Genomic DNA, 25,560 nt, shown 5'->3' on the forward strand with positions numbered 1-25,560 from the left:
ATGTGAGCATCTTTTTTTACTCCATTACTTTAGTTCTCACCCAATTGTTTCTCATGTTAATCCAGGTCTAGTGTATTCAAATGAATTACCTGATACTTTTAAAAACTGGAATAGACATCTCAGCTGTGGTCTTCAGTCATTTTCCTTAGGAGTGACTGATTAAGATGTGACTGTGACCCAGACATCAAAGACCCAACAAGTTGGAAGAATCAACAAGGGAGGGTAGGAGTTAATGACCAACACTGGCTTACCCTTCAAGGTAGGAGGTAGGTAGTCAAATCTGCTAAGCTGGTGAATTCTGGCAGGGAACTAATAAACTGTTTGTGAAGCACATGGTGAAGCTGTAGGCAAGGTACTGTCAAACAAGAAAGCAGCTGTAGCCAGGGCTAGCTTGTGTATGGAAGCATTCTTACAATAAGGGGCTGATGCTGCAGTCCCCATCTAGGTGGTATGAATGACAGACTGCAAAGGTTCTTGTTCAAATCCCAAGTGATGCACTGAGGATGATGCTATACCTTAAGCTTGTTTGTTTTCTGTCTGCTTCTCTATGACTAGATTTGGAGACAGATCTCTGTTTCTTGGGTTTGCTCCACCAACCACAAGCAAACCCAGTCTAGGAGGGGAAGGTGAACACCTTTGGTATGAAGTGAAGTTGGTTCTCATGGATCTGGCTGACAGAAATAAAAAGCACAGAGAAAACAAGTCTTTAGGTATTCCCTGAAGTTGGCCTCTCTGACATCAACTATTGAGCTCACTTTTGTTGCTCTTGAAAACAGGAATATTTGAGTTTCAGATTGTGGTACTGTATAAAGAAAGAGCTGTTTAATACCAGAGATCCTGGTACTGAACTTTAAGGGACAATGTTCATAGGTTCCCTTTTCTCCGAGCTAATTTTGCTATCATGAGCTAATTTTGCTTTCACTCTCTGCCTTCCATTCTCAAGTTAGTTTTATACCCAGTTCATGGTCTTTGAGTCCAAACTAGTCTTCTGTATGTAACAGAGTTAGATACTTTATTGAACTCCACAAACAACATACATATATCTCTTTTCATCTAATTCAGCCATGGCAAAAACTTCAATCACATTTGTACGACTCCATCTTTAGTCTGGTTTCTTTTCAGGAATGTTTACCATCAGTACTACCATTTTTAATATCTTCACTTTGGAGAATTGGTTTTCATTGCTTAGCTCTAGATATGGTCTCAGCTGTTCTTGTTTCTTTTTAATTGTGAAAAACATTGAAGGAATGCTATCAAAGACCTTAGAATGTGTATCTTTTTTGTGTTTGCTTTAAGTAAAATATATGATGCCAAAGCCATGGTTGTTTCTAATTCATGAGCTTTGGTTAAAACAGTAGTTTGAGCAGATAGAAAAACACTGAATGTTAGGAACATATGTCATGTAAAAATGTATGCCTGACCAAGACAGAAAATACTGAAAAAAAATGCAAATTTTTTTCTAACTTCAGTTTACTAAAACACTGGAACACATAGTGATGTAAAACCTTTTAATGGATCAGAAATGCTTTACAATGCTGCTGCTTAAGTTTTCGATGTAATATAAGCCCTTCATCGGTTCTATGTAAAGGTGAAATGTCAGCAAGGAGGGAAAGTCAATTCTGCTCCTCGAACTTGAGGCACTTGTCTAGACTTAAATGATGGCCTGTGTTATTGTTTTATGTCCAGTTGTGGCTGTGTTTGCCTACACAAAAGAATTGCCTATTAACATAAAAATTCCTTACAGCAGATAGTGTTGAGGAAAAATGGCTGTTTAACAGTGGGCTTTGTTTTACTTTTCCTTTTAAGTTTTTCCAAAACTGATCTGAGGTTGCTCCAGTTCAGAGAAAGATCAATCATTGAAATAAATAATGTCTCACTCACTCATTCTGAGAGACAGCGCAGTCTTTGGCTGCATACAAAGGAAGAGTTTTTCAGGCCATACATATCACTAGAATATGTAGTGTGCAAAACAAGTACAAGGAAAAACATTATCAAACAATTGTGTTTGAACAAAACAAGAGCAAGCATACAAGTACCAACATGCGAAGAGAATCCAAATAAGCAAGCCTGTCTGACCAATGAATGGTCCTTCCCCAGCAGCTGATACCTTGCTTTGATCACTGGCAGATTAAAGGCTGAGGAGAATTTCTCTGCAACAGCATACATGGTGTATGGTTTTGTCAGTATGTTCCATCTGCACCAAAACATTAGCCATGAGTGGCTAATCATCTAATAAACATTAACAGTGAAGCATACAAAGAAGTAGGCTTTGAAATTATGCTTTCCAACTTTCATCTCCACATTTGGGTAATAACCAGAATATAAGAGTTAAAGCAAAGAAGAGACTACAGTTAGCAGAGTCACTGACGTTTTAGCTACAGTTCCTCCAGAAACAGAATTTGTAAATATAACGTCTTTTGTTTTTCTTCACCAATTCATATATTTTTATTAACAGTCTTCTCCATGTGTCGGTCTTCTTCATTTCCCTTATTCTGATGAGAAACCCAACTTTTTCCATCTCTGATTTCTGAATCTTATCTTCTATTCTTTCCCATTTTTTATATTTCTTCAAAATGTTCACAAATAAACAGGCCTGGACTTTTTCCTTCTGCATCTAGTCGTTCAAAAAGATTTTAGACAACATTTACTTTTTCATAGCATGGTAAGAGGGAAGTTTAAACAGTCGTCTTGCATAGTAGCAATCAGATAAAATTTATCTATCTCCCTTATTAGTACCTTTTGCCCTAAATAATGATGACAAAAATAAAAATTACAACACTGAGAAGTTGTTACAATTTTTTGAGCATAATGAGTAAAAAGAAACAGTAAAAGGAATGTATTATTTGGAACGAAGTATTTATGTTTCCCCTATCAAAAAACAATTTCAAAATCCAGAAAAAGCAAAGCGTATGAGAAGAATTCATCAAAATAAGTATACACAGATACAAACCTGCACTTGTAGCATTGATGGATAAATTATCTATTGCCCAGGTGACATGAGATTGAATAGTGGCTTAAGTTCTTTACAGTACATGCAGAAAGCATGGATGTCTGGCATTCTTGGGGAGAATACTGACTCTGGGAAAACTCACATGATTTTTCCCTGGTAGAGAACAGGGCAACACCAATGTGGTGCTGCCTGATGATAGATAGGGCATCCTGCAGATGCCAGACCCTTGTGAAAGTGAGGTGTCATTCAGCGCAGATGCTTATTGAACATTCTGCATTCTGTGGTACCAGAAGACAGTAAGAAGAAACAGATAACCCCCACCCTCATGGGCAGCATTATGAGACCACCCTAGAACACTTCAATCTCTTTGCTAGCCTCAAATGTTGCTAAGATGGAGTGTTCAGCAGAACAACTGATCAGGACTCACACTGGGAGGAGCCAAATGTTAACCACATAAGAACCAAAAAGAGATCAAAAGAACACACACACACACACACACACACACACAATTGCAGGGATTAGCACTCTGTAACCTAGTTTCAACACAAATCCTTTACTTATATATTAACTCCATGGTTAAACAATCATGGGGAAAGGACCCCATACAGCTGAAAAATCTAGTCATATTACTCAGTCTGACAGACAAGTTAATCTAACAACATTGTGGGACTTGTCATTTCAGTGAACTAGGCTTGGAGAGACTGCAGTTCAGGGGATACAAGAGAACATATGGTATATCTCCTGCATTTATCCGTACAGGTAACAAATTAGTTCAAACTACAGACAGACTCCTAATATACAAGACAGAGTGTAAGTCAAGTAGTGAACTATAATGAGCAGCAAAGGTATGCTGTTCAAATACAGTTACAAGTTCGATTACTTGTTCAAGAGCTAGATACACCCCCACAAGGGGGGCCCACTATTGAAAAAACTGGCTGAAGCTACTAAATTTGAAAAGTAAAGAGGGTTGTGAAGTTATTACTTGTTGCAAATGTCATGTTCCAATTAAGACCAAGTTTATTCAGTTTATAATCAGTTTCCCATTGTAAGAGATAATCACTTCATACTTTGGCCTTAACTAAGCATCTCAGGCTAGGAGATGCCTGTCCTCCTGTAAGAGGACTTTGGTCATCTAACAAACATGGAGTACAACTGGCCAGTCTAATGTGGAGATGCTTTCCAAAGGTAGCACCTTTAAACCGTACTGCCTGGGATGGCATGTACAGTACAGACCAGTGTCACACCAAATGTCTTTTATCTTAACAACTGTCATATCCTTTGATAGTTCATGTTCTAGCAGCACATGGCAAAACAAAATTATCTTTAAATCCTGTATTATTGCTCTGCCCAGCTGTCATCAGCTGAACTTTACCACAGGTGACAATTCCAACAAGTGCTTTTTTTCTACTTGGTAAACAGTTTTCAGTATTGATCTTCAGGCAAGCACCACTTCACCAGAAATTGTGCCTCGGGGACACCACGGTATACCTGTTTCCTCAGGTGCAAGGGAACTTTCAGCATCTCTGTATCTGACCTTTATGGTAACTGCTTTCTTGTGTTTACACTTAGTAATCAGATAACCAGAACACACACTGGCCTGCTGCATCAAACAGATGTGTATAACAATACTGATTATACATTTGTGAATCAGTCTCCCTTCTTACTTTTACTGTATTGTCACACAAGTAAACATGATATTCTGTATAAATCATATTAGCAAACCTAATGTTTGGGATATACAGTATGCTTTCAACTTTTCCTTCCAGTTTCATCTCACATTTTCTTAATCCCCAGGGTTTGGGTCACAGTTAGGAAGCCCCAATAAATATTTACTCATCATGGGTTTGTATTACACTGTCAATAACACTAAATATTAAGAAGTAGCAAGTCCTGGGATATCATCATTTCTTTGAAGTTAAACTTGTCATCATCCACTGGGGTCATAAAAGCAAGCTGTGATTATTTCATAAGATCTAGGTTTTAACCATTCATAGTCTTTTCTCTAGTGCTGCACACGCAATACACAAAAGCAGTTTTTTAAATTTCCGGATCTCAGACCACTGCAGCCTGATACATGCTTATGTTTGCTATAATTTAAATGACACTGACGCTTGTCACTATCAGCTTTTCAAAGACGTTGCTTTTAACTGCTCTAGTAGGGAATATAGGCAGGTAGCTGTTATTATGTGCACCATATATTAGCATATCACAGTAGGGGTTACCTAAGCTTTAGTTTCTAGTTCTGAACTTAAAACAGACACGCATGATGTGGATGGACTGCACTGATTCACATTACAAATATATGTTAGGTAAAGACTGTAGTAAACCCATAAGCCTATAGCTGCTTTACACAATGCTTCCCCAGAAGGGCTACCCTTGTGGAGGAAGCTTCACATTAATTAGTTTGGGGTGCAAGGATTTCTGAAAAAATGAGGTTTGGCAACAAACTATGTTGTCCAGGGACATCTTCAAGAGGGGTTAGATTCATATATTAGTAGGAGTTAAGTTGGTTAGGGAGATGAAAGGGTTAAATGGAGGGAAGGATGATTGGGAGGAAATGAGGTAAGGGTGGGGAGGGGCTTAAGGGGTTTAGACAAGTGTAGCTGGGTAAGTAATCACATTGTGGTGTGAACTTGCTACAGAGCAGGATTACGTCTGAGACGACTGGTAGGAATTTTGGTGGTCAGGTAGGATTTGGGGTTAATAGCGATACAATGAATGAGGTGAGTAGGGTGGTATAAGTATTTCATTTATTTTCTAATACTAGATTTTTCAAGCTATGATAGTCCTAATGGGATATATTATACTTGGGATTATGTTTACTACAGTTAGCTGACAAGGGGGGGGGGCGGGGTAATGGTGTAGATACATAAGCTGAAGGCTTGATTTAATTAATCATTAATAGGTTAGGAGAAGTGAGCTGGTAGGCTTAAATGAGGAGAGGCTCTGCTCGGGGGCAGGTCGACACTGCATGGGGTTAATCAGTTAGTGTTATTTCACATATTTCTAGTCACCTCTTTTTTCCTCTGTTTAAAAAAAAAGTTTCTTTCATTTCGGGATTTGTGTAAAGACATATTAAGGTCATACTTCTTAGTGGTTCAGTCCCGAGTAGGATGGTTTGCAGTGGGTTCATCTGGTTTACAGGCTATGGTGTTTTGTGTGTTCTAGTTGGTTGCTTGGTTGAACAAGTTTCTTTTGTGGGCATTTAATGTTTCTTGCTGGTTGATAGTTTGGAGAGAGGCCTTGGGTTCCTGGGGTCGGCCCAGGTTGGATTCCTTGGTGGTTGCTGTTTCACTGGGTTTTCCTGGTGTCTGTTTGGGTTCGTGGTGTCTGCTTGGGTTGGAGACGTGGGTGGTTTGCTGTTTCTGGGAGCCAAGTCTTTCATTCTGCTCAGCTACACAGGTTCGCAGAGCTCCACACTTTGACCTCATTTTCCTAGGACTGGAAATTCATGGTATCAGAGGTAAGGCATCTGCTAAAGGTCAGATTAAGGGTCGGTTGTTACAAACATTATTTCTTTGAGAGAGCTTGTGTGGTACTTGCTGATGGCTTGGTAAGTACTTATTTAAAGATAGTTGTATTAATGGAATGTTCATGGTGTAGCAGGCATATGTAGGCAGTGCATAGCAAGGTAAAATAGCAATGGCAGGTGCTACACTGTTTGGGAGGGGTTGCTGATGTTTGCCTGTTCCACCAATGATTTCATTTGAGGGTTCTACTAATCTTAAGGAGCAATTATGAAGAGATTAATTTTGAGAAGGGCGGGAGGGGTGGCTGGAAGAGGGTGCTCTTGCGGTGCTGTAAATGTTGTCAGAGTCAAGGTTTTTATGCTGGTGATTAACGGGAAGTGCGGTTGGCTGATTCTGGGCTTTTATTTGGAAGTCACATTTGTGTGTGTTTTGGTGACTGGCAGAAGCACCTCTGTATGTGGGGGGGCTTGTATTTGGAGAAATGTTAATATGGTGGGGTATTTTGCTAGGGTTTAAATTGGGTAACAGGGGAAAAGCATACCAGTGGTGGCTGCTTGTAGTTGTTTTCGATGCAAATTGTGGTTGGAGGGTGCATTTCGGTTTCCAACTTTGTTCTTGGCTGTGGAATGCTTTGCCCTGTTGAGGCATTGAAAGGGTGGGAGCCTGTTTCTTGCATTGGAAATGGATATTGCACTTTTGGTTGCATTGAGAGGTTGAGTGTTTCTGGGTGAGCAGATGGGATGTCATGGGCATGCTTAAGCCAGTCATGGTGCTGCAGCACTTTTCGTCACACAAAATTTTGCAGGCTCTGACAGGAGTGCAGTAATGACTCCACTCATGCGTGGTTGGCCACTAATGGGAATTGAAGCATCGAGTTAATTTCACAGGACAAAAGATTTGCTTTTGTCACACAAAGGCTGAAACATACATGCATATTTAGTGCATTTAATCTGCTGTAAGTTATTCAAATCACAGAACAGACCAGAAAAATTAGACAAAACTTGGACATTCTGAAAATAATCTGGCCAGTTGAGAGCCATAGCAAGTTCACTGTACATATAAAATTGATTAAATGGGCTTTCTGACAGCATATGCTAAAAGACGGCAAAAAAAAAAACAAAAAAACAACGAGTAGTATATGGAGCATATGAAGCTCCTTGTTCTCAGGAATTGTTGTCAGGTTACCGATGCGGACCTAATATGTGTTGATTTATGTGTTTCAGTTATGACTGACATTTGAGTGCAAGTCACTCATTTACAAAAGGCAGGCTAGGCAAGCTGGTTATTCTATCCACCTTTAAGTTTGTAGGAGGAATACATAGCAATATGTAGAAAATAAAATGTCTTCAATTGGGTTGTGTCCCACTCTTATTAATGGGTTGGTCCAGATTTGTTCTATACAAGGTTGAGAGGTATGAGTAATGTAACCGACTGCATTCAGTCATGCTCCCGCGAATACCACTCCGACGTAAGACTCCGGTTTTCAGAATCTTTCATCTGTTGGCTACTTTCTAGGTTTATAGGAGCATTATGCATATATAAAAAAAAATGGAAAAATTATGGTATTTGAGCTCAAGGTGTCCAGCTTTTGCATAATGCTTTTGGTCTGTTTTTCACGAAGAGAGGGGTTCTCCAAAAATTGGTGGCAATTCAGTGAGGAGGGCAGTGGGGAAGTGTTGCTGGGTATGTTTCTCATTTTGTTTACACAGTGTTAATACTGAGCCATTCATTGCTTTGTATTTGATGGATATCTTAGTTGAACAGGTACAATGAAGAGTCTTATTGTCACTAGTAGATTTGGATGTTTGGATTGTTATGCTACATGGTAATAGGTGAGTTGGGGGAGGATTCTCTCAGTGAGGATTCGTTAGTATTACAACTGGTTACGGCAGTATTGTTTTATAAATAGCCTGTTTTTGTCTTCTCTGCTGTTTTAAATAGAGAGTTTCGTTAAGAGTGGGCTTGTAGGAAGGTGGCCTTAGCTTAGAGCAGCCTCAGTGGTTATCGGATTATGTGTAAGGCAAGCCAGTCCAGCAGGGACACAGGTGGAATCCCAGGAGTATAGTTTCTGATTCCCACCCAGTCAACCATGTTGTGCTTGAAAAAAGGATAATAAGGTACTCTGACATGGAGAGGGAATCTATTCCACAGATGGGGGGGGGGGCTCTGGGACACAAAGAAGTCCCATTAGCAAGTCCTATTGATATCACAGACCAGATTGAGGTTACACTTGGGGGTCACTAGAGTGCACATCTGTTATTCTACCAGCTTGCGAGGTTTGGGGAGAGCAATATTTTATACGGTCCCTAGTTGGGCTTATGTCACTCCCTTCTCATTCTTCTGGTTTTGCGCAGATTTTGCACCCAGAGGTTGCATTTTCTATTAATTCTTTTATTTATGTTTCAATTAGGAGGTATAGTGTCAGAGTAATTTATGCATGGTCCATATTGTTTGCATAGCCGAGCAAACAGTAGAAGTAGGCTACAAGATAAATAATCGGTTTTATGAAGTGAGAAATAATTACTTTTTAAGTAAGTACAATAGTTGCATTGGGCCCTTTGTTATGACTTGGTGCAATAGGTGATTCGATTGTTTCCTCCCCCCCCACACTGACTGGTAGTGTTACTTGGCAAAAAATGAAGTACAAGGGGTTGTACTCTCTCTCTCTTGGGGGTTGAAGGCTGCAGGCCAGTGTAGTGGCTGTGCAGTGAGTGAGCAGAGTAGGCTCCGGTCAGCTCTTAACTTTGTTAGTAAGATGTTTTGCTGTGTCTGTTACAGTTTTCCTTTCTTTTGCAGGTGGGGTACTGTGGACGTGGCATTGGTCGGTGATCTATGGGATATGGGTTTGAATGGAGAAGGAGGCCGTGTGGATTTCCAGTTAGACAGAGTGGTGCGCTGCAGGATCTGGTTTTGGAAGGTGATGTATCTGGCTGTGTTGGTGTGCTGCTCTGGAGTGTTCCTGTTGCAGGATTGGACACTATGATGTCCTAGGTAATCTTACCTTGTGCTCATAAAGGCATGTCAGGTTGGTTCAGATAGGAGGTAGTGGGGGCAAGTGAGGAGAAGGTATGTTGCGGCTGGATGAAGCTGGGTGGTAATCATTTATGGGGAGTAGTATGAGGTACCACGGGGGGACAGAGACAAGCTCAGGGTGTATATGACTTCTAGAGGCAGGTAGAGTTTATGGGGCATGGTCGGTATACAGGTATGTTGGTGGATGTTGGACGAACAGGGGCTTTGTGGTTAAGTAGAAGTGGAAGGCCTTAAGTAAGGCATGGTTTAGGCTTGCTGTTAGAGTTTATGGTGTTTTTGTTTTTTTTTTTAGGACATCACCATATTGATTAAATGTGTGTTCCAGTTGCTTCTGGGTAGGATTTGGTGATAAATATTGGGTATTGTCTTCTTTGCAATCAAGGTAGGGTGATTTATTAGTCAAGGGTTGGGGTAGGTTCATAGCTGTGAAGTTTGATAGGCTGTGGTTATTAAGAGGTTTTTGATGCAGGGGTTGGTGTTGGGAAATGGAGGTTCAGGGGATTATAGTCCATGTGGCACTGTATGTGATGGAGGCATTTTAGTCATTCAGAAGGTGGCTGGTTGGTCAACAAATGCTAGGCTGATTATTAAGTTTTACTGCTTATATTGCATAGTTGGACGTTGGAAAGGAAATTTCAGTTTTGTTATTATATACACTGGGTGGGAAATAGGGTTACAGCTAGGCATATTGGTGGCAATTGCCCTTGTATGGTTTCATGTGGCATTGGGTTTAAGGTTTCAGTGTTGACTTTGGCATGTAATGCTTTGGGACAATGGAGGAATAGGGGTAGGTTAATTTTGATACAATAACACACTATTTTACTGACAGGACTATTGAAAGACAGGGATATACACAGATTTTGGAGAGTGGTAAAGACAAGGTGTTAAGTCAGCAGAGCTGTTAGATATCCAAATAAGTTGTGTTTTGTTTTTAAGGGCAACATGCTTAACTTGTTTCTCTTTTGCAGATGTTGGAGGCAAAGAATTTGCGGCTGAGATAACAAATGAGCCTGCATTACCCAGTGGTTGAAGGAAGTGGGTTGTACAGGTGATACATGCTGCATGAGGTACCTGTGGATTTGGAAGGTGGAAGCAGTCGGGGCCTGAAGGAAGGAGCTTTGGAAGGTAATGGAGTTGACAGGATGGATGCTACTGTTCTGACTATATTGGTTGCAGAAGACGTCTTGGTCACTAGAGAGGTATAATGGGGCCACAGAGCACGGTTAAAAGTGAGCCATTGTTAGTGGCTTGAAGGAAGCGGACTAAAAGGGAATGTATTCTCAGAGTGGATGTTCTGTTATGGTGCAGTGGAGTCATGGGTAATCCTACACTATTTAGTTTCATTAAGGTGCATTTCAGCACTGGTATGTCAAGGCATGGGGCTGATGATGGGGATCTAATGTACTTTGCAGATGATGCGTATACCAAATGCTGTTTGGCTTAACCCCTCCCATTATGGGAGGTAGTTGATTGAACAATTTTGGGTAGAAGGGAGGGGGTCAGCCTGGTCAGGCTGGTTGGTGGAGAAGAGGGACAGGCTTGCTCTCTTCTGTTGCTTCTCTGGTGTCTGGATGTTCATTTCAAGGATTTGGGGAAAGGTAAATGAGCAGCTGGAGGAAGCTTGCTGAACAGATAAGCAAGCAGAGGTAAGGACGCTAGTTATTTAGTTGGAAGGTAATTCAGTGAATGGTGTATGATGTGAGATGGGGACGCTGCTTCATAAGTAAAGTTAGCAAGTAGAGGTATGGACGCTGCTTACTGGGTCAGGATGAGTAAGGTCATGTCGTCATGAATTATTTGGTTGGATGGGTAATTCAATAAATGGGATATGAACTGAGTCTTGGACGCTGCTTCATAAGTAAAGTAAGCAAGCAGAGGTATGGACACTGCTTACTGGGTCAGGATGAGTAGGTACGCTGTCCTGATTAACATTACAAGGCTGTTTATGCTGTGGTTAGAATCAACTATACTATGTCCAGTTGTAATTAATAAATTTTGGTGATCAAAGCTATGTTATGGAAGTTTAATACAGGTTGTCAAATGTCATTCGGTGTGATGTGTTTATTGAAGGGGACCTGGACAATATGTAGTTGTGGTATTTTAAAGACGCATCCAACATTTAATTAAATAAATTACATATGCATAGGTGAAAAAAAGAAAAATGAATAAAGAACACTGCACATACATAAAATGCATGCATGCAAATTCAATCATGTTGCTGTTATTAATTCTTCCAGTGAAAATATTTCACATTTGTGTTGTGAATTATAAAATATTTTAAATAAATCTAGCTTAGTATGGATCCTGAATTTGCCTAAATAACTTAAAAGAGACACTAGTATAAAATGTATCTAGTATGACATGACTTACTTGTTATCCAGTGGGAAAGTGAAACAGGACTCATTTGGCAACTGCAATTAACCCAGGACCTTGGAACTTCCTCTTCTTGTAATGCTAATGCCACTTCAGTGAGGTGATTTGGAACTATAGCTGTGCCTCCTAGTGCACACTGAGTGAGGGTATGGAGTTGCTGTTGAATGAAGCGGAGCAAAACATTCATCTGCTGGCATTCCTACAGTAAGGCAGAATATCATTAGTGCAGGACTAGTGATAATATCTACTGCAGCTTTAATTTCAGGACAAAAGCAAAGCTGTTGTACTTCATTATTTACAAGTTTACTATCAAATGAGACTGTATTTAAGGTCACTGGCATCCTGCTAAGTCTAACTGCATTACAAGTTATGCTACTGAAAAAAAGCAATATTCATTGATGAATGACAGTTAAAAAAAGAAATGTGATGTAATAAGAAAAGCAGCTCAACACATGACAATTTCTGTTTTAATTAAACTCATCAAAAGCAAAGAATAATCCCAGAATGCTGTTTTTTTTTCAGTTTATATCCTGCCATATATTGTGAGCAAATAGTTATCTCTTCATGTATAATGTAACTGTTATTGTAAATATAGCGTCACAGTTTAGAATATGCCATTTGCAATGTGTGGATCAGTATATTTTCACATATATAGTGCAGTATTAACCTATATAAATATCCTACGACCACAATACAAATGTATTAAAATACACAAAGTCACAAACCATAATTCCACACAGTACTCCAAAGGTCAAGCGCTTTCGTCTATAGACTTCATCAGAACAATTAAAGCTTGTAAAACAGCCCTTTTATATTAACAAGCTGACTCTCATTAGACAAAACAGCCCTTGAAATTAAAGTGAGAATCTATGAACATATTTACAGTATTACAAGGAAAGATGAAAATAATGCCCTATACAAACATGTTTCCATGAACCAGGACCATTCCTTCTGGTTTGGTATTCTTGAGGTTGTTGCTAAGGATATTAGGGGAGGTGATTGGGCAAACCAACTGCTCAGAGCTGAAGTGAGATGGCAACTTAAGTTAAATGCCACCATAGCTCCGGGGATTAATGATCACATTAGTATTAAGCCCGAACTAAGGTATCAGGCATCTAAACTTTGAAAACCACCCATTTTTAACTTTTTTGGTGATATTTATTTTATTCTTAAACAATACATACATATACATTTCAAGTAACACATTATATATAATTGTCCATGCCTAGTTTATATTTTAACATGTTTAAATAATATTATTAATTGTTAATTTATTTATTTAGTTTTATATATAGGGTTGGGAGTTTTTAGGTTGTTTTGAAAAACCACATTGTCACTTTCATTTCAAGGGCTGTTTTGTCTAATGAGAGTCAGCTTGTTAATATAAAAGAGCTGTTTTAGAAGCTTTAATTGTTCTGATGAAGTCTATTGCCGAAAGCGCTTGACCCTTGGAGTACTGTGTGGAATGGTGGTTCGTGACTTTGTGTATTTTAATAAATTTGTATTGTGGTTGTAGGATATTGGCTTCAGAGTGGTTTTTGGTTTATCAGTGTCATTTGCCACTCTTACACCACCTTTTATTAACCTAAATAAAACATGTATACACCAAAAATATTATTTTGGTAGCCCTGTGCAGGAGGTTTTCCACTTATACCCCCCCACACACACACACACACACACACACACACACAGACACATGCACACTTAAGCATGCTAACTTCACAGCAACAAAGTCATGGAGAAAGGAGAAACATGTACCTTCATAAACTCCATCCTTCTGGTCTCAGTGTAAAATATAGGAAATAAAGGTTAACTTACACTTGGATGAGCATAGCTACATTGAGTAGTTTTAGTTCTGTATAATGCTTTTTTGTAACAATTTGATACAGTTTAAAAACATTTTTTACTCTTCACAGGATAGGCACTAGGACCTGATGTTCCTCCTTAGAAGAGAAATGAGGATCCTAAGATTAGAGAATGGACCTGTTTTCCTTTTCTTTTTTTTTTCGTGGTGGGGTTACCAGATTAGGAGCGACATTAGGCACTAGGAATGACAGCTACGGCAGTGTGTGTGTCAGTGTGTCAGCGTGTGCTCCTATTTGCATGTGTGAGAATACTTGTATGTCTCCTTGGGTAGGGCAGTGTGTGAGTGTATGTGTGTGTGTGTGTGTGTGTCTGTGTGTGTGTGTGTGTGTGTGTGTGGTCAGCAACAACTTGCACTTCTTCCTTGTGCAGGATGGTAGGATGTTGAGTAATTCATAGACCTGCAAATTCATGCTTAATTAGACTTAGTACTAGTGTGAATGTCATAAATCACATCTTAAGTGATGAGACAGGCTCAGCTTATGTGAGCATCATGAAACTATCACTGTTACACTAGTTTTCCTGAATCACACTATACCTGTTTTGAGTAAGATAAGATTCATGCAATCACCCAAAGGAATAATAGCAAAAAACAGAGCTTAGACTTCAAAGGAATTTTGTTATTGACTGATTATCAATCATTATGCTGCGGTGGTGCAGCGGTAGCATTGTTGCCATACAGCAAGAGGTTCTCCCATTCGATTCTTGGCTGGAGTGCGGGGAGTGCCTTTTGTGTGGGGTCTGCATGTCCTCCCCGCGGTTGGGTGGCATTCAAAAGACATGCGTAAATGGGCATGCCTTTGTTGAAGGCTGGACATCGAGCTGGCACCTCGGCGTTCATGAAAATCTACTGCCAATCATTAGCGGACCGGAGTTCCACTGTGGTGACCCCTAACTGGGAAAAACCAAAAGACAAACAACAACAACTGATTATCAATCATTATTGTTTCCCATTATTATCTTTTTACATTTCTTGTATTATTATTATTATTATTATTATTATTATTATTACATAGGTCATACTCAACTGTGGAGCTTTTCTCCCCAGGCCTCTGCTGAAAAAGGACTTTCACTCAGTCGGACTAACCAGGTCAACAAAGGTCAAATAAATGTGAAATAAATAAATAAATTATAATGTGATTAGTTTGAAGAAAGGACACATCCTGCCAACAGTCGAACTCTAGAAAAGAATAGTCATGAAACCATAGTTTCTGAAGATTTAAAGTGTGATGTGCACAGGAGTTCTGTGTTACTCCACAGAGTGCTAAATTCAAGCTTTAAAATATGGTGTGCTTAGGAACTCTGTGTTACCCTGAAGAGTGCTAAGGTAACTATTACATAATTTAATTACTGTATTCTATTCTAAAGAAAGCAACTGGAAAAAATCTCACAGGGTCCCTGAACCTACTTATTCATATACTATGTGAAGCAGGAGACTTGTGTGCTAAAAAGGGTCATTCATGTTATATTTTGAAAAAATTGCATCCATATAGTTTGTGAGAATATCTTCTTGAAGGCTGTAACAATATGTTGTACATACTTAAAATTTCAGAGGAAAAGATAGACTCACAGAAAGTTACACAGCATCTGAAGAATGCTGAATGAGGCTGCAGACTGTGCACTTGTTGGAACTGCATAAATGGTGTGAGGACTGACCATCAACAGACTTATGCATGCGCTCACTTCCAATGTTTCACATTTAAAAAAGATGAAAAAAATTCAAAAAACTGACTATACAGCCATTAAAATAATTTTTAGCAAAACTATATATATGTACAAACAGTCATCTCAGAAAAGTTTTAAGCTTTAAAACTGGCTGAACATATATCAATTCATTTAAACCTGGACTCACATTTGCATTACATTTCAATTGCCAGAGCAGTTCCTTTTTGGACAAATGCAACCCCAAAAATAATAATTAATTTTAATGGTTGTTTAGTAATTTTTTTCATTTTTTTCACCTTTTCTAAGTATGTTTTTAAGTGGCTCTGTTAGTATTATGTGATGTATTTTATAATGCTTAACTGTGCGTGGGTTCTTTAAATGTGAAACACTGGAAGTCACATGATGATGGGGGTGTGTTTTAAATATGGTGGACTATTCAAGTGAATCTCATCTGATGAAGTTTGTCTATTACAGATGAAAGTTCTAATCATGGTTGTTTCAGTGAATAAAGTTGGATTAGTTACTGTTTCTGGGTCCTGTCGCTTTTTACTGTGGATTTTATAGTTTAGATAGGAAGCTAAAAGCTTGACTAAAATGCATTGCTTTACATGTACAAAACATTTAGTAATAGAGCAGTATAAATCAACATTATTTATGTTACGTTTTTGCCTATAAATGTTACCACTGAATATGTGGCAAACACTTCTTTGTGGAACATAACATTTTTTATGAAGCAAATTGAGGAACCATTCATGGGAAATAGGTACAGTTGAGAGGTATGTGATATCATTAGTAGTGGTTGATCCATGTCTCAGGACTATATACAGCACAAGTCTGGAAAGGCATGGCTGACACTTGGCATGCATCTGCATGTCACTGTTCAGCTGCAGGATGAGCCAAAGGAGGATGGGATGCCAACTGTTGTACTGGAGACAGGACAAACAAACAGAGTCCTTGTTAGCCTTTATTTCTCTAGGAGATCCAGGACTTGTAGCCTGTTATATCTGTTGCACCTGTCCTGCTAGTGTCTTTTCTCCATACTGCTCTGGTGCTGGTATAGTAGCTATAGACTGGTTAGTTGACCTATTCACCCCACTGTAGCACCATGACTGCTAACAGGCATAGCGCACTGCCACCTTTCTTCTGAAATGAAGTCTTAGGTTTATTCAAACAGGAGAGCAAATCTGCATATGTTTTAATACTAAACACCACTTTGTTGCAGATATTACATTACTACTACCACAGCACATACACTCTGACCTTTCCCTGGATCATTTACCCAATGGTTCAGACATTTAATTCATGTGGAACAGAACTGTGCAAGAACAGTCATGTCTATGAAACATACCTAAATAATGTATGCATTTAATTCATTCCTTGACCCAAAACAAAAAAAAATACAAGTATACTTTCTTACATTTTTGTACTGTACATATATATTGAAAGCAATATTCCAATACCAAGATATAGCCAGATGTGTTATATAAAGTTATGTAAATACACTTATCATAATAGCAGATGCTCAATTAAATTGAGGATATAGCAGCTAGCCAGTCTTTAAAAGCCTTTGTCACCCTCCACAGATATGCTCAGTTTTAGAAAATGAAAATTCCTCTGAAGATACTGAAAAAACACTTTCATCAGAGACAAAATGTGGGATATAAGCAGAAAAAGCAGAAAATACTCTGTCACTCTCCTCTGACAGGGAATCCTCAGAATCCAAGTAAACTGACTTATTTTTACCACAAATTCTATTCACTGTCTTTTAAAGCCTGCAGTAAGCCACTAACTAGTAAACTGTCCCTTATCAACAAACAAAATGTCAGCACAAGATAAATGTTTAACTTTTTGTTTCTTTTTCTTAGGGACATTCTTAGAAGAGGACTGACTCAAGGATGATATCTCATCCTGGGGAAAGGTCTCTTTTCTTGGCTATGCTTAAATGCACTCCCCCCTGAAACTCCCATGACCAAAGAAAGCAGCTCTTCCGTGCCCACTGCGGGCATCTCAACAGGTGCAGAGAATGTGGCTAACCCCTGGTCTATGGTGGCTGAAGGAACTACACTAGAAACCACCACAGAAAGAAGTGAATGTTCTTATGAGCAACAACTGGCCACTACAGAGTTACCCACCAATGTCTGAAGCACTCACTGAGCCCCCTGTGTAGACAAGAGCACCTTTGTAGTTTTCTTCTTCCTAGATACAGAAGGAGGAAAAACCAAAGTACCAATAAATTGCTCCATGTAGCTGCTGAGAATGAACCTAAGCCCTGGATAGAATTGCAGAAAGAAGTCTGTAACTAGGAAAGTTGTCACAAAGTGTACACAAGCACCAAAAACACTTACACTACCATAAAAACACTAAAGTCTCAATAAACACACACGCACTCACACACACACACAGCAGCACAAAACCAGCACACTTTTATCACAAAAATAGTGTCCCATGTAAGTCTAAACAGTCCTAACAGAAAACAGACTGCCATTCAGCCATGACAGAATAGTCAAAATATAAAGATAAGCTAAATGCCGATATTCTTAAAGAGACCCAATACCAATTTCTTTAAAAAATCTAAAATGTGTGGAAGGAAATCCACAAAGGGAAAATAACAGTCCATCAATGGAAAAAAGAAGACAACTCTTGATCTTCTGAAGCCCAGGAGGAGTACTCTTAAAGGCAGCAAGAATGTAGTGAAAAGTTTTCGTGCCCAGGCTACTGTTTTCTCCCTCAGGAGCTTGAGTTGACAGCAGCCTGAACCACCTGTGGAGGCAGCCAAACACTTTGGAAGCTGGCTGGCTCTTATATCCTTGGCAGGATATAGCCCATATGGCTAAGGGTACTGCGGCAGTGATTTATGGTGAACATCATAATATTGACTGGACTCTGACAAAGATAAATAAATAATGATCCATTACTTATTAATATTAAACATCTATACATAAAATACATAATATATTGTACATACTGTGAAAGTTCAAACAATGGACATATAAAAAATATAAAAGAAAATGGCATTCCTGACTTAAGTACTCTTTTGTGCATTCTGGAACATAGCACATTGCACTCTTCATAATAACTTAAGTAGCATAACTCTAATACTGTGGGTAGGCATTTCCATTCTCTTGCAATCATCATTTCAGAAACATCAGACAGAACAGATCAGTGACAAAGTTCACTTATTACCTTCTTCGAACACAAAGAAACAAAAATCAGAAGTGAGTCTGACTGATTTACTGAAAATAAGACTCTATTTTCTTTGTTCATATTTTGATGACTAGAAAGCGTCCTTGGAAAATTTTAAAGCATATAAAGAATATTAGCCTTCTCAGGAGTAAATCTCTGGCATGAATCATGTATTTATTTATTTTCCTATCCTGGCTATGAAAATATGCAGAAGTAACATACCACTGATGTAGAATTTTCACACCATAATCTTTGATTAGCAATTATTTTCTGGTTTTATACATCCCCAGCTTTCTATTTTGTTGTCACTGTCACTGGAACAGCAAGGATTCTCTGGAAAGATGGGTACCTTTTTTTTCCAAAAGAACAGTTTTTCCTTTCACCTAGCAAACCCCAAGATGATGATTTTTTTTGAACATATAAGCACTCAGTGCAGAACAATCGCAAGCTTGGTATTATACTAACAGTTTGAAAGGAAACCCTTATCTGACTGAGGATTGAATACACCCCCCCCCACACACACACACACACATTCAATGCTGCTGTCAAATCCACTGGATCAACAAGGCACCTCTGGGTAGTCAGGTACCTATTTTCTCCCAAAAGCAGTTTCTCCTTTCAACTTGGAAAAAATTTTGCTTATGATTTTTTGAACACATAAGCATCCAATACATAACAACAATGGGCCTGACTATTACTCATTCCTTCTTCATTCATTCATTTTTCTATGTATCTTCTGTTCACCAGATTATTCCCACTAGGCCCGTAGCCTCTTTTTAAGAAACCAGACCGCACTGAAGATACATCCCGTAATCAGTCCAACTAGAATAGCTCAATGTCAATGAAAGTACACAAGTCAGTAATAAACATAATGATCAAAAGCTAGCCAATCATCAATGAAAGTACCTGGGTCTCTAATAACTGTGTCAGTCTTCAAAGTGACACCATTTATGTACTCATGTTTTCCAAAGGATGCAATACTTGATGTATTGGCATTTAGTTTAAGGCTGTGGCCCTGACATCATTTGTTTTTATGTGTTAATCCTTCCTAGAAAATCTGGGAGTCAAGCAAGCATTTAAGACAGGTCCTGGTTTTCAGTCATTCACAAACTTGATCAACCATAGGCTCCTGACATCAGTTTTCACATCAGAGAAGTAAATACTAAAGAAAAGTGACTCAAGGACCAATCTCTGAGGGGCACTGCTAGTAATGACCGTTTTCAATGACAGCATGCCCCATACATTAATACAATGAGTTCTGTCAGGAAGCTGTTTGCTACCCTTTTTGTAACATAAGGGTCTACATTCAGTTTTCTTAGGCTATCAATAATGCTAGAATGTGGGATAGTGTCAAAGGCTTCACTAGTTAAGGTAAGTACTGAGCATCGAGGTTTCTGCAGCCACTGCATCAGTGAATTGTTCAAAGAAATCTACTAAATTTAAGAGGCATGATCTCCCTTTAATGGACTCAAACAGGTTTGGGCCAAATGACTGTAGATTGCTGATGTTTTTTGTTTAGAAATTCTATAACAATGTGCTCTATTGCTTTATAAATATGGCTCATTAGGCTAATAAGTCTATAATTTTCCCTAACACTGGTGGATCCTTCCTTGTTGAGTGGGATGATTACAGCAGTTCCCCATATACCACACATGAATCTAGTGGAAAGGCTGAGACTTAACAGGTAAAGTAGTCAGTGTAGTCTTAGTACTGACAAGAAAGCAGCCTGGGACATTGTTGACATTGTCTGTATCCATGAAGCTAGTTTTATAGCCTGTGAGACAGCCCTCAGGACTTGCAATAAAGTGACTGCAGGTTAGGTGTGTGGATATACTAATATATGTGAGACATTACGGGAGGATAAGGGTATAAAATCTGAGCTAAATTTATCATCTAATTAGATGGCGCCATTTTCTGAGGATTAGTATGCTTTGCTGTTATGAATTAACTCTGTGCATTGAAGGATACTGCATCTAAGACTTCTGACAAATTTAAAAAAAGGCCTTTTGGTTTTCCTTTACAAAGGTGGCAATATTTAGTTCAGACATGTAGTCTAGTATATACTCTATCAATATCACTATTTACTAAAATTCCCCTGATTATTTTATATGCTTTGTGTGATAAAATGCAGAGCAGAATGTCACATATCCCTTCATATAAGTACTACAATGGTAAATATTACTTTGTAAAGTACTTTTAAACGTACACACTTGCAATCAGCTGCAAGTAGTCACTATTATCTATCAATTTATAAATTAAATGAATGATACGTGAAAACATCACTACAAATAAATAGGAAAGGGAGTACTTTTTCTAAAAGAAAAAAACTTTAAAATTACAATAAATGAAGTTAATAAATAAATAACTTTGCAAAACCAAGCACAGAGGCCATCTTCAAAATGCAATAATGCCCTCCAGGCTTGATATTTTCAGGAAATAATAAACTTCCAGGAGTGGGGAGGTCTTCCACCTGTTTAAACTGACCTTAACAACAGTCATGGGTGGCCCATCATTTCCCATATTACTTATTTATTTATTTAAATGTGTTGACCGGGAGTGTCCGACTGGATATAGGTCCATTTTCAGTGGAGGCCCGGGGAGAAAAGCTCCACAGTTAAAATAAACAGACAGCATATACATTGGATAACATAGTGAATAACAATTTACATAGCAATTACTTACAACATATTTACAGATGAAGAACATAGTACATCAGTAGACAACTAGAATCTTAATCTGTGAAGTGCATACCAGACATTAACAAATGTTACAAGAAGAAAACGTTCGTGCTGTATAATAAGTACTGGCTTATGAGCATCTGAGCTTGCTATAATCAAGGTAGTTAGTGGAGTGGAAAGAAAGGTAGTGGTTGGATGGGGTGGATGATATTAGAGTAACATAATATGTAACTTATCTGATATTATTGCTTACTTAGGAAATGGCCATCTAGAATGTCTTAATGTGACTGAGCAAATCTCAAAAACTTCCTGTCTTTACTGCTGCATGAACCCCCCCCCCCAAAAAAAAAAACATGACCAAAGGATACATTTTACTGTGACAAACCATGCTTTGTGAAGCTTGTTGCAAGCTCTGCAATCTTAAGTTCTTTTGTCCTGGTATCTAGACTTCTTCTGAATAATTAAGTCAAATACATTAAAGCTATATAAATACTTCACCTACATACATTAATCAGTCTTGCAAGGCCATTAGCTAAATAATTAATTGCCAAAATAGGACCAATTAATTATAAAAAAATGTTAAAAATAAACAAAAGGTAATAAAATAAAATGAATATTAAGATTAATCAAATATACCAAAAGCTTTCATGCTACAAAATAAAATACAATCCTACTGCCAATACAATAACATTTTATAATATAGTTTGTACTGTAGTGCAAAATTCATATATAGCCATTCCTTCATAGCCTGTTCCCTGTAAATACAATAGAAAAATCATTACGTAAAAAAGATGCTTTAAATCTTAAAACTACTGATGAAAACTATATTGTTTAAACCCTAGCCCTTGGTTGCATTGGTCAGTAATTGCCACTTTAATTCTTTTGACCATAATAAATCACTAATAGGGCCACTCCTCATATCTAAAGTAACATGATCTATGACATAAAATTTAAAACTATGACAATCATGTTAGTTAAGATGCTTAAAAAGCATATTATGTTCATCTTTTTCATAATGTCATAAAGATGCCTGTCTATAAATCATAGCTTTAGGAGGTTGTATAGTTTTTCCTATATAGAAGCTAGGAAACTGTTAGCACTGTGCTATGTGCACAATGGCCTTACTAAAACAATAATACACGTTTGCCATAATTTAACTTTACCATAACTTTTAATGTAAAAAGAGGAGCCTTCTAATATGGAACTGCATTGTTTGCAGTGTCCACATTTTTTTCATACTTCCAGTTTCTGAAAATGTGTGGGTCATTTTAATCAAAGCCTAAAAAACAAATGTCCTTTTTATACATAAAATTAGGCTGTGCACCTAAAATTCCCATGTATTTGCTGTTAGCTGAGAAAATGGTGCAGTTCTTGTTCACAACAGCTCTAATATCATTAAAATCCAGACTGTAACTGAGAATAAGTGCTTCACTTTTGTACTCCTATTAATCTTCTTGTTCCCAGATTTATCCCACCCTAACAAGGGGTAAAACAATCCATTCTCTCTTTTGTTTTAACATCTTTCATCAAAGGACTAATAAAACTACCCTCATAGTTCAAACATCATTATAAGTTTAGAACATTAAATACATCTTCCTGTGAAATAATTCAGGATAATCTCAACAAATGATTCTTGACCAATGATCTCTTTTGGTGCATGGGATGCCATCTGCTAAAATGTAGCAAGGAATTAGAATATGTAGGTTCACAGCAGAATTCTATCTCAGCTTCAGTCAGATAAGTACAATTTAGGCAGGTGATAAATATAATTAAATAATTTGTGATGGTACTCTATTTGCTGAAATGCAAAGCAGATTTTGAAGGAATCAGGCAACTCTGTTGACAGCTGTCAGATAAGAGCTTTTTAAAGTTTAAAATGGTGGTTGTCTCTGCATCAATAAGTGTGTGCTTGTGTATATATGTGTGTTTGTCTGTGTATGTGTGTTACTTGTTACTTATCTGTTGCTATAAAGTGTAGTATGTTACATCTGTAGTCACAAATATACGACAATCCTAAATGTTGCTTTCTGGAATTATATGCACATGTACACACACACACACACACACACACACACACGCATGAATATATCTTTATATATATATATATATATATATATATATATATATATATATATATATAGATAGATATATAGATGCACACACACATACAAATACACACATTATACATAAAACAAATAGTCATACAATCACAGACACACATGCACATATAGATCTGCAGTGAGACACATGCTTGCTGGCTATTATCTAGTAATTTCAGAAAATATAATAAGTGAAATGCAAAAAACAACCAAAGGTAGTAACCTCTAATTTATTTAAAAAAAAAAAACCACTCCATACACTTCTAGTGCCTCAAATGAATAACTTTCAGAAGTGATGTCACTATTTAAAACAATACACCTATGCAACTACTTTTTTATAAGAAAACTACATCATTTAAGTAACTGTAACATGCAAAATGGGCATATTTTAGAATTCTTTCTTGCAGTGTTTGAACCTACATATAGCTTGATGTGACAGGGGAAGTAAAAATAAACATTCTCCAGGATTTACTAATCTTCTGTGCAAGACAAGATTAGTCTTACACGGAAGCGCCAGTCTTAAGAGTATGATGGCAGCGTGCCATGCATATTAATTTGGGCGCGCTGCCTCAACTCTAAAGCTTACACAGAGCGTGGACGAGTGTAGGGGGTGTGTCGGACTGCCGAGCAGTCCAAAAATCCATGGCCCTGCAATGAAGAAATGCCACAATTTCAAGTTACATGAGCGAGTCTGCTCACATGTGCACAATGTAACACTACACTCCCCCATATGTTAAACTGACAAAATTAAAAATAGAAAGTGTTTTTTTTTTTTTTTTATTTCATCCAATATAGCTGCCCATATTTGCATGGGTTTGCCCATTGCTTAGCTACAGTTAGCAGCTTAGACACCAGAAGAGGATAATAAAAAAATATATGCAAATTAAGAAAAATAGCGATAGTGTAGTGGTTAGAGCCTTCGCACAAAGAGGAGCATCTCCGGTTCGAGTCCCACTACTGCACGTTCCATTTTCTGTTGGAAATCTGTATACAAAAATATTTCCTGGTATTTTTTTATGTATAAGCTTTGTAAAAAGCATTGAAAAGTTAAATGCAGTAGTGACCGAATTATATATATATGAAGGTGAAATGGTTATGCATTCTGAAGCATGAGTACCCTATTTTAAGCAATATAAAGTACTGCTAAGCACATTTTACCAGTATTGAGCATATTTAAATCCAATTGCTCATAGATGTGCACTGCGTTAAACAGCGCATATTTAAATCCAATTGCTCATAACTGCACACTACGTTAAACAGCGCAATGTCTTTGTGCGTAGCTGCGCACCATGCTAACCAGCGCAACAATGTATTGAGTAACGTTGGGCAAAGTCAGGCAAAGTTGAGCAAAGTCGGTTAAACATGGCCACATCTTCTTTACTGTATCTTAACCAGTCAGGTCTGCCCAGTAGGAAAATAAAAAGCAGTGACAGGGCTCGAACTCAGGATATTGTGCACTATAGTCACAGTACTTAACCACTAAGCCATGACAACATTTCATAAACATGCACTTTCAACAGACACATATCTATCAAAGGAATTTTAAACATTGCCAACATCTGCTAAGCAGTCATGCCTACAGCTGAGTTTTTCCAAAAGTGGCCAATCACAAATAAGTGCGGGAAATGAGGCATATTTAAGCTCCACAGGTGGGAATACTTGCTATAACTGGTTGTAGCTTCCTTCTGCAGTCAGCATGGCCAGTGTTGGAGAAGGCACTTGATTTAGAGCGCAACACTGGGATATTGAGGAGTCCAAAGTAATAGTTTGGCTCCTTGTCCACAATCATGAGGAAAGACTCCTGCGGGGCCAGTACCAGGGTACCCAATATAAAACAGAGGCCTGGAACAGTCTTTCCCATGATCTCACCAGTGCCACTGGTGTTCCTCGGACTGGTGAGCAGGTCAGGCACCATTATTCTGACCTGAAGTGATGTAGGGAGGATCAACTGGACCAGTGGATCCAGGAATCCCGTGCGATGCTTAATGCCCCAGTACTGAGAAAGTAGCCTTTGTATTACATAGTTAAGTATTGCTATGCTTGTCTATACTATGGATAGTATGTCTCAATATCACTGCATTTACTTCACAGCTGCAAGTGTCCGGGCTATGAACCAGCAAGCCCATGAAGATAGGCTGCAAAGGCTGCATCATCAGGCAGCTTAGTAATTATTCCGCATGTACTGTTATATAAAATAAATGAGAGAGCCTTCAAAAAGTGTTATAACCCAATAAATAAAGGTGTAA

The 25,560-nt window shown here is 38.2% G+C and overlaps 1 protein-coding gene across 1 annotated transcript in view; it reads right to left on the minus strand.

Moving 5' to 3' along the window:
* The window catches only part of LOC122787923 (dynein beta chain, flagellar outer arm-like), a 5,188,001-nt gene that overhangs the window by 423,194 nt on the left and 4,739,247 nt on the right, over nucleotides 1-25,560 (minus strand). Inside the window, exon 94 of the mRNA XM_044054850.1 lies at nucleotides 11,824-12,025. Within this exon, the coding sequence (XP_043910785.1) occupies nucleotides 11,824-12,025 (202 nt within the window). The remainder of the gene's footprint in view (nucleotides 1-11,823; nucleotides 12,026-25,560) is intronic.

Source organism: Protopterus annectens, chromosome 13.part0 (genome assembly GCF_019279795.1).
Source record: "Protopterus annectens isolate FY-2018-M chromosome 13.part0, PAN1.0, whole genome shotgun sequence".
Classification (NCBI taxonomy): Eukaryota; Metazoa; Chordata; order Ceratodontiformes; family Protopteridae; genus Protopterus; species Protopterus annectens.